An 11,259-nucleotide genomic window follows, 5' to 3' on the forward strand; every position below is an offset into this window, starting at 1 on the left:
AGGAGGGAAATGTAAGTATAGAAGAGGTTGGAGTCATGTTAGAAGGACTCTACTGCCATTGCTATATTTGAAGTTGGAGGAAATGGATAAAAAACCAAGTTATAAGGGCAGCCTCCAGAATCTGAAAAAGGCAAAGAAACAAATCCCCCTCTGGAACTTCCAGGATAAAGCCCTGTCGATGCATTGATTTTAACCCAGTGTCAGACTTCTGATTCATAAACTGTAAGATAATATATTGTTTTTGTTGAGTGGCATCAAGTCGTTTCCAACTCAGAACAACCTTGTATAGGGTTCCCAAGGAGCAGCTGGTGGGTTTGAACCACTGAACTCATGGTTCACAATCCAGATCTAATCCTATAGCACCACACCAGGAGTCCAAGATCATTTATTAGTGATATTTTATGTGACTGAGTTTGAGGTAATTTGTTGTGACAGAAAGAGGAAACTAATACACATGTCATCTGGAGAACAGGGACTGTCACTCAGAAAGCGGAGAGGAATCTTTGGCTGAGAGCCCTGAAGTAGTTCAGTTATTCATATTAGTTACTTTCCACTTGATTTAGAGTAATAGTATTTAGGAAGCAGATCACCAGACTGGCACCCTAAGGCATGGCATGGTGAGTTTGAACTGCCAACCCTTTAACTCATTGTTATTATTAAGTGCCATTGAGTCAGTTCGGACCCACAGTGACATGGGTCTTGTAGTGAGCAGTCCAGTAGCTTATCCTATAACACCACGCCAGGGCTTGACAGAATGCACTTCATCAGGGGCAAAAGTTTAAGAAGTTTTGGATTGTGAGAAAATAGATTACATTAGGCCTTGTCAGGAATATCCTTTGAGCAGATAGAGATTGTGACAATTGACTATAGAAAAATAATTTTGGCATAGCCATTTGTACAGGCAGTGAATACTATTTACTGAATCATAAAAATGCAAATGTTTATGTTGTTTATTGATTTTCTAGTTGGATAAATTATGGAAGACTTACAATGACCATTAAAATATAAAAAGGGTCATTCAAAATGGTTGACTGTGGAAAAGGGTGGTTAGTGACTATGTTCTCTTTGCAAGAGAAGCTACCACCAGTCTGTAGTACTGGGTGACTTGGGTGTTGTCATGACGCTGAAAGTGATGTTACTTGTATTTCAGATACTGTCAAGGTCACTCAGGGTTCTTTGCCCAAGTTTTAGCAGAGCTTCTAGAATAAGATAGACTGGGAAGAAAGGCCTGGTAATTTACTTCTGAAAATTAGCCAATGAAATCTATGACATACAACATGAATATAGTCTAAGATATGTCAGAAGACACCACACAATATCTACATCAGTGGGTTTAAACATACTACCAATCATGAAGATGGTACAGAATTAACCAATGTTTCATTCTATTATGTACAAAGAGGCTTCAAAAAGTTCTTGGAAAATGCCATGATTTTTTAATTCCATTTTCCCATAAATATTGTAAAGCTGCCTCATGTAAGGTTGCAATGAGGTAGCACTAACTTAACAGCACGTGACAACAATGCAATGGAAACCGTCAGGGGATCCTGTTGAATATCCGTGGGACAAGAAACACAGGTTCAAGCATATTATTTAACATGACACAAGTGATAAGCAGAAGAATCCAATCTAATAACGGAATTACAAAATACTGGAAATAGTGAAGCAGTATGAATTCTTTATTTTTTACAGGGTTAGTAAATCAAGATACTTTACAGGGTTAGTAAATCAAGAAGTTAAAGAAAGTAATCACTAGTGGAGCTAAACATTGAGGTAGTTAAGTAAAGTTGGAGTAGTCAGCAATTAAATTCATCAGCCATTCCACAGCAGAAAGATGAGGTTTCCTGAGCCCATAAAGATTAACATCCTCAAGAACCCTATATAGAGTTGATATGAGTTGGAACCATCAGTCCTGGAGAGATGAGGTGACAAGGTACACATCATATGTTATTAGCCATCATAAACTGTTCTGTAAGAATTGGTTTGTAACTTATACATGTTAAAGTTTGACACAAGTAAAAAACTGTAATAACAGAATGTCAATAACACTTCAACCCAAAGTAATTACTCATGAAATAGCAAAATAAAACGGTGTATAGGAGCTCTGGTAGCGTAGTGGTTACGAATCGGGCTGTGAACATTAAGGTCAGCGGTTCTAAACAACTAGCCGCTCCGCGGGAGAAAGATGAGGCTTTCTACTCGCTGTGGGTCGGAACCGACTCGACGGCACCTAACAACAACAACAAATATCTGAATGAATTTCAAAAGACGACAAGAGAGCAATTGCTTGTTTAATGCTGTATTGCTGCTTTTTACATCTAGTTAGCAAATATCGAACCATTACTTACTCTGGGGAAGTTCTACCTTATTTCTCAATGAAATTTCCAATGCTAAAATTTTTGATCACTTAATAAAATTCTGACATTGGAAAACAAAAATTGGTTTCTGCATGATGCTGTTGTTGCTGTTAAGTGCCATCGGGTTGGTTTCAACTCATAGTGACCTATACAGGGTTTCCAAGGAGCAGCTGATAACTTTGATTTGCTGACCTTGCGGTTCAAACTGACCTTGCAGTCTACTGCATAATCCTACAGCATCACACCTAGTTTGATAATCATGTAAAATATTAGTTATTCCTCAAGCAAATTATTTTTTCTCAGGCTAATTGTTCCTCGACCAAGATTTCTTTTTAGCAAAATAATTTCAGATAGGCAATGTAGGACAATAGAAAAGTGTTTATATTTTAGAGTCTGGAATCGAATACTAAGCCTAATCTTTTGAGCTCTGTAAACTTGGTAATTATTTCTGAGTCTTGCTTTCCCCACCAAAAAAACTGATTTCTTTTCAAATCATTTATTGAGCACCTAATATAATGCAAGGAAAACTTTATCTTGCATAATTCTCATAGTAGTCATGTGAACTAGAACTTATTTTCCACATGATCTTTCTGCTTCTCCTACTTTATTATTTTGAGGATTAAATGAGATTATTGCCAGAAATGTTGATGGATTTTCTCCTCTTTTTCTCTTTCCTGGGAATGTTGGGGAATTGCTGATACTGTAACAGAAGAGGCACTGCTCTTTTGTCTCTTTTCTTGGAACCTGAAGAGTTGCCAGAATGAAAAGGATGGGAAAATGAGGTAAACTTAGTACATTTTCAAGGATTTAGATGTCCTGGAAATACCCAGACCCCCTGCAGGCCTCCAGCCACAAGATTGCATCACCTATCATAAAACTCTATAGCTGTTTTTCTACTGAGTTCACATTCACAGTACTAATAATGGCTTCAGTACAAGTCATTTCCAGGGAATTAAGTCCTTGCAGTCAGTGGGTTAAATCCACAGGAAATAACCTGCAGGTGACCCAATTGCCTTGACCTCAAGTATGGAATTTCAGATCAATAGCTGTAGTACTTGGATTCTGAAATATAAAACCATCTCCAGTGTTTTTGTTACCCCAATGAGTGTTATCAGACAGGGAATCACTATAGCAATGGCAGGTTCTTATAATATTAATGTTTGTTTTTGGTCCAAAAAAAAAAACTATTTTAAAAAGTAAATGCCTTCTGTTCATTCTTTGTGGAATAGTTAATGATGACTTTTAAACACATAATGAGAATTTACAGAAATTCAAACAGCACAAGTGGTTATTAATTGCTTGTATGTGAAATAACATTTCCTTCTCAGAGGCAGAGCATTCCAGTTGGGCATAATAGTTCTTTAAGTTTGTTCACCTTTTAACTCTGTCATGAAAATGTAAAAGATGTTTCAATTTGGGGCCAAATAAAAATGTTACACTTCCACAGACTGAGCTTGGGGGTACTAAAAGAGAAATAACTTTCACACCACATGAACCATGACATTGTCTTGTATGGTGTTTTGCTCACGTCTAACCAAAAAAAATGTAACTTCTTCAAGTATTTAATTAATTTGATGCAGGGAACTAGTTACCAAAGTGATGAAAAAGCTGAAGAGAGAGGTAACCAAGGTATTAGCCACAGGAGGAAGCCACTACCTCCTTAGGACTGAAGAGGCAAAAGGAAGAGGGTCCCTGTCACCAGATGGAATCTGGAACTACATTAGGCCTGTCCAGAAGACTGACTACATGGAGAAGGTTGATCATCAGGCAAAGAAACTGCTGGAGGCAATAAGTAGACAGGAGCAGGAGATAAACTGTTCTGGTGTGGTACTGCAGGTTAGTGCATTGGACTGCAAAATTGGTTTGAACCGGAAGCTCACCAGTCACTCCTCAGAAACCCTATACAGGGTTGCTATGAGTCAGAACCAACTTGACAGCACATAATAACAACAACAATCTTGCTAACAGTTTCAACTGGCTACAGCAGCAGGAAGCCAGCCCTCAGGGTTCCTGCACAACACAGCAGGCTAGAGTTAGCCTTTCTATGCCTCCACAGAAAAGAAGGGAAGGACAAGGTTCTGAGGACAAAGAAGTCTAGGTCCAGCATACGTGGCAATCTTCTGCGAATTGACTGTATCCTGGTCGGTATATTTTACTATAAAACCAAGAACTCATGAATGGTATGTCAGGCTCCTCAAGAAGCTATATAAAAATAACCGATTGCCAGTTAGTCGATTTTGACTCATGGCAACCCCATCAGTCAGATTAGAACCATGGTCCATGGGGGTTTTCAAGAGCTGTGATCTTTTGGAAGTAGACATACCAAGCCTGTCTTCAGAGGTGCCTCTGGGATGAAAGGTATGATAAATCCCAGTACATCTTTAGTACAAAACATGAATGTTCTTAAAATTTTGAAAAAAACAAAATCCAATTTGTGTGCAAAAGAGTAAAATAATTGCTATTTCTTTTTGTTCTATTGCCAAGGAACTAGATGACCATTCTCTCTACCATCAAGGACATTTAAATATGAACTACAAACTGCAATTAACTTTCTTCTGAATTTAGAACATAAAAACTAACTTCAATGTTATGCTCTAAAGCCAAGGGTTGGTAAACATCTCTGTCCAATGTCCTGTGTGGCATTGTTGGATAACCACAAGGCCAGCACTTCAAACCTACCAGCTACTCCTCGGGAACCATATACACAGTTGCTATGAGTTGACACCAACTTGACAGCACATAACACAAACAACAACTGCTCTAAAAATGAAGTGTATTATTTAAAAAAAAATAGAAATAACAGTTTACGGTCCTGAGGCAAGTTTGCTGATTTGATTCTCTTTGCTTTGAACAAGGATGAACAACACTCTCCTCTATCTTCTCTTCTACACTACTTTCTCAACCAAAGCTTACCTGGAAAAGCACTGCCAGCATTTATGCAGCATCTTCCATTTTTATAGGGCTTCTTAAGCAATATGGCATTATTTTCACCATAGTCCATTTCACCAACGTTGCCCCAAAGTGACATAGATGTCAGTCATAGTAGTATGCTCCCTGCTTTGACTGTCCTTTGGGCCATGTTTGTGTTTCTCAAATTCTGTCAAGTTTGGGCTTGAGTCAAGAATAGCCAGGAAATGGTCTGACTTTTTAGGAAAATTGAAAGGACATATCTCAAGTGGGTAATGAGGGCCTGCTTTCCACATCTTTACAGTGATACAGTTGTTGTTATGTGCCGTGGAGTCGGTTCCAACTCATAGCGACCCTATACAGGGTTTCCAAGGCTGTAAATCTTTACGGGAGAATGCCTCATCTTTCTCCCATAGAATATCTGGTAGTTTCGAACTGCTGACCTTGTGGCTTTCAGTCCAATTCGTAACCACTACGCTACCAGAGCTCCTGTGATACAGTACATACCTAAAATCTTTAGCATCTGAAAAATTAAAACTAAACCCATTGCCATTGACTCATTCCCAATTTAGCAATACTATAGGGCCGAATAGAATTATGTCTTAGAGTTTCTGAGACTATAAATCTTTATGCTTCCATATTGCTTGGTTATGTTCCACCAAGTCGTTTCCAACTCATAACGACCTGGTATAGGGTTTCCGAGGCTGTGAATCTTTATGGGAGCAAACAGCCTCATCTTATTCCCATAGAGTGCCTGATGGATTCGAACTGTTCACCTTGCGATTAGCAGCCCAGTTTAATAACCCACCACGCTAGTGAGGCTCCTTATTATAGTCATATTATAGTCCTTAAATCGACACATCAATACAAGTACATTTTATGATAAGACTGATAATTCTCACTTAAAAGTGGGTAGGCCATGATGTGAAAATTGTATGAGTTCTTTAAACTTACACAATCAAGAATAGGGGCCAAATGCAAGTCCCTTTGCCCCATTTATACAGTCCTAGCAGCCTGAGTGACCCTCGAATCTTGCATTTTCTGAGATATATCAAAATAGCTATTGTGGAAATGCACACTTGTTTATTTTTCTTCATTCCTCCATTTACAGTAAATTAAAAGGGCCTGGGAACTATAAAATGTTGCTCATCCTAAGAAGCTCAGGGCTCATGAAATGAAAAGTCATGATAAGGAACAAGAGCTCCAGCTTCCCTTCAAGCACTGTTACTACATTAAATAACAACAACATTTTGAAATTGGAAGCAGGCAACAAGAGAAAGACCTAGGAGAATTAACTCTGCTTTGTTCCCCTTGACATCTCTTTGTCAAAGCTTTGGATAGTGAAGTGACTTTTGTGAAATATAAAACAGAAGAAGTTTATGTTGAGGGGCCATTCCACTGCACTGGCACGTCTAATCCCACTGATGGGAGCAGGGCATGCATAGTTATCAAAGTTCAGGTCTCCAACATAGAGCATTTCTTTCTTGGATATTTTTCTTGACTGGACTTTAATTAAGTTCCTGTTAGGCTTGTAAGTGCTTTTTTAAAAAATTTAAACCTTTCTTTATATTTTCTTTCTTTCTCTCTTAAATCAACATGCTTGCCAGGAAACTTGTCCCAAGCTGTAGAATCCTAGTAAGTGTATCCTCAGATATTGCATCTAGAGATGTGATAGTAGCTATTTCTCCAAGAATCAACAGCAGAAGTTTCCTTGAATTTTGGTAAGATTATTTTTCACTTATTAATTTGTTTATTTCACTTAAATATTGACTGTTTTCTGAGTAAGGAAATGGCAGGAATGGGAGTCTCATGGAGTATGATTATTTGTTTAGTAGAGGGTATAATCCAATGTTCTGCAGAGTCACCAGTTTGGCAGTGGAATCTTTTCATTCATTTCTGTTTAGTATTTACATCCCTCATAAGCAAATTATTGCTGAGCATTTACTAGTGTTGGTGAATAAAGGGTGAATGAGCCTAGAGATGTAATACCTCAGTTGATTAAAGCACATCATTAATGATATGTGATTTTGAGCTCACCTATGTTCCTGTGGGCTAATGCGTCAGACTGCAAAATCGTTTGAACTGCAAGATTGGTGGTTCAAGCTCACCAGCTGCTCCTTGGAAACCCTATACAGGGTCACTATGGGTCAGAACCAACTTGACGGCACTTAACAACAACAAATGTTCCTTTGCAAGATCCATTTTAATTCATTATAAAGTATAAAGGCCATTGCCATTCTGAAAGTATAAAGTCAGTGAGTAGGGGTGCAAAAGGTAACATCATTAAAACAGATTCCATGGAGAGCTATTTTCATTGGAGAAGAAGTTTATTCCAAATTGCCCCCCTTGCATAGGATGCCACCTTCTTTGTTGCCTAATTTATGAAAACCAAGCAACCTTAGATAATATTGCAGTCTGAAAAAAAAATAAGCCATCAAGAACACAGACACTAAAACTACAGATAGGGAGCACTGAGGAGAAAGTCTGTTTCCTATTATTATTATTATCATCATCATTGTTACTATTTACTTAATCATTCCACAGTGCCAGGTTATTCCACCAACTGCTCCTGAATGTGAGGTACTTACTGATCGCCTCCACAAACTGCTCAAAGAAGCTGTAAGGAAAGAGCGGCTCAGGCAGCTCCCGGAAAAACATCTTCAGTGCTCCGGTGACAACGTGGATGTCCTCCCACTGGCTGTCGTCCAAATTCAGCTTCTCTTCTGGGAAAACACGAGGAGAAATGGAACAACTGGTTTTAATGAAACAATTACAAGACACTAATTATTATGTTAATGTTTGCCTACTATCATCAGCAACCGTTAACAGCCTTCTGCACCTAGAGGTTTGGTGCTGTGCACGTTTTTTGTTTTTTGTTTTTTTTCCCTCCTTTTTCCGTAGGAAGGGAACATTTTCAATGGAATACCATCTGTAGGAATGCAGCTAACAAAAAACAAGAGACACAAAGAGACAGTGCCATTGACACAGTATGTCAGATACATTTATTCCCATAATGCATCAGTATGAAAATTAGCACCACAGCTCAACATGATTCAAAGCTATTTGGTTTTGAGGCCGAGGGGCTAAGAGTTGCCAATGATGGCCGGCTCAAGGGACCGGCCTAAAGGCCTTGCTGAGCCAACAGGAGACATATGCTAAACATGGCAATAGAAAATGAGTTATTGCTTTACATGTGTTAGCCTTGCTATGTACAAGGGAATAATGGGTAACACTTTTTTCCTTTTTTTGCCTGAATATAAAGTCAGCAAGGAATAGAATACTGAGTGAGAAAGGGATATTAATTCCTTCGTACTGCTTCAAAAATATCTTTTTTTTTTTTTTAGTTTTCATCTCAGTGTGGAAAATTTGCCCAGCAACAATATTAGACAGACCCCTGTTGGCCTACATAGGCTATGCAAAGCTGTCAAAAATGATAACACAGTGAAGACAAACTACAAGTGCTCACCAATTCCTTCTAGAAACAACAGAAATGTTTGCTTAAGAAGCTTGAGTGAGTTAAGACATTTAAATATTAAAGAAAGTCAATGCCAAAATGAAGTTTTTAGTAGAAATAAAGTAGTACTAGGCAATTATTTTCTGCTTTTCACTCTCCATATGAGATTCTGGAATCATTCTCCCTTAAGAAGTCGATGTATCAGGGTCTGAAAGCGACATCCCTCAAACACAATTAAAAGGAAGCAAGGCACAAAGGCATTGCTGTTGATCCATAGGATTTGTATTTCTAAACATGTGACATAGAAGAGATTTTCCATTCTGTGCTTAATGAAAACTAAGATAATCATTTCAGACAATCTGGGAGTTAACTGAAAAGCTGAGTATCTTGGCAAGAATATAACAGGTATTTGGTAAAGTACAGCTCTCTTCTTTTACCATTGTCTTGGGCTCCTGTTCACACATCCTCTTGGTGTCAGTTTTATGAATTTTGTACCCCAAACATAAAAAAAAACAGCTAAAAATTGTCACTGAAAGGGCTCTCTGCATGGATTGTTTCACCAGTACTGCTCATGTTCTTTGAGAAACCTTAGCTGAAATCTTTATGAGGCCCTGTTCTCTGAATGGAATATTATTACCAGGGCTAGTAAGTGACCATTCTTGCTCAATAGAATGTTTGCAAGGAAAGGAACGAAGGTGGAGCTGTTTATTTCAGATTGGTGATTTTATCCCCCACAATCCCCCCTTCAGCCTTTACTCCTACCTCAGTCACACTACACAATAATATGATCCACAACAAAATCAGCAGAGGGAACCTTCTTTCTGCCTTGCAATCATTTTTGATTGATTGTATTTCAACAATTAGTCTTTTATTTGGCTACCCACTATTGAAATAGGCCGACAGCATCTTAGCAGGCCAGCTTTAAACAGTCAACTGTTAACAATAGCATCAAAAAGGGAGACCTGATGGGGTTTACTGTCACTTTAAAGAACGGGGTTTTCACATTGTTGAAATCTGTCAGATATTTTGAAATGTCCCTCTCACTATGGTGCCACACCCCCTGCGTGCCCTTATAATAAAATTGGTTTTACTCCTGATTAAATCATTTTCTCCCTACCCACTACCATACTTCTCATAATGGACCTGTGCGCGCTACAGCTGGTGTTCTTCCCATGGTACCAATTCTTACTTTATCTTTTAAGCACTTTGCTGCTAAGATCTCATGCAGAGTGCTTATGTTTTGTTAAGAGCTTCATTCTTAGAGAAATAGCTTAACACATGTTCTAAAAATGTTGTACAACTTATTGCTTAAAACACATTTAGAAAATGTATAAGTAGTGTAGTTTTGGCATTGAACTTTAAGTGGAAACCTAAACACATACTTAGACGCACACACACACGCACACAAACAACTATCTCTACCAGAAATTTATCAGAAAAGTCCATTGCAAAATCCTTTCATCAGATTTCTCTGCCCATTTTGGTGCACTGCCAAAAGAAAGTGTTGTTGTCACTGTTAAGTGCCATCAAGTCAATTCCAACTTATAGGGACTCTGTTGAGTTTGAACCACTGATCTTCTTGTGGTTAGGAGTCCAGTGCTTATCCTACAGTGCCACTCCAGGACTCCAAAGAAAATGTTGTGCAGGTGAAAAAGGGAATGAATTTATTTTGAGCAAGAAAACAATAATAGCAACAAATAACTGCTTAGTCAAAGGCAAATGCCCATAACTTTAGTCACATGCTCGTAAAATTAAGTTAATTAAAATGACTTATGAAAATGGAATATATGTATCTTCCATGATATATATGCAATACCAGTTGATTATGAGATATTTGGTATTGTTATCACCTTGTGTTATAGAAACCAACATTTCTACTATATACACTTATGCAGTATCCCTTTAAAGAATAATAAAATAATTTATTTGTTGCTATTGTTGTTAAGTGGTATTAAGTCAGTTCCAACCCATAGCGAACCTGTATAGTGTTTCCAAGGAGTGGCTGGTGAGCTTAAACTACCGACATTGCGGTTCAAACTGACTTTGCAGTCTAGTGCATTAACCCACAGCACCACACCAAAACTCTGAAAAATAATTTATTACTCTTTATAATATGGCAGGTAGTTTTGAAGACTGTCATTGCATACAATACCTATTTTTATAATAAGTTTTTCATAATCAATGAAAATGAAGCCTATAAAGGAAGCCTTGTTTCATCTAAACATATCATTATATTCATATTTATAAATCTTCTCATGACTCTACCCAGTTTTTCATATGAACTGATTACAAATCTATACATCATTATCCATCATTAACAGGTATCATTATTATTATTATTATTATTCGGATTCCACCTATGGTTTTATGTAATGCAGAGGATCTGCAGGAAGCCTTAACTAGGCAAGCTGTAGCCCCATTTTAGGCATTCCAATCAGTTATAGGCAGAAGACAGACTGACAAGATTTCTATGGTGATATATCTGGCTATACCTATCTCTCCCCCTCAAGTGTCTATTTTATAATGGTGTGCAAGGGAAAC

At 37.9% G+C, this 11,259-nt stretch overlaps 1 protein-coding gene across 1 annotated transcript in view; it reads right to left on the reverse strand.

The window, feature by feature from the left end:
* The window catches only part of ARHGAP15 (Rho GTPase activating protein 15), a 1,003,601-nt gene that overhangs the window by 203,453 nt on the left and 788,889 nt on the right, over positions 1-11,259 (reverse strand). The window contains exon 11 of the mRNA XM_006834567.1: positions 7,853-7,987. Within this exon, the coding sequence (XP_006834630.1) occupies positions 7,853-7,987 (135 nt within the window). The remainder of the gene's footprint in view (positions 1-7,852; positions 7,988-11,259) is intronic.

This window comes from Chrysochloris asiatica, unplaced genomic scaffold, assembly GCF_000296735.1.
Source record: "Chrysochloris asiatica unplaced genomic scaffold, ChrAsi1.0 scaffold00012, whole genome shotgun sequence".
Classification (NCBI taxonomy): Eukaryota; Metazoa; Chordata; class Mammalia; order Afrosoricida; family Chrysochloridae; genus Chrysochloris; species Chrysochloris asiatica.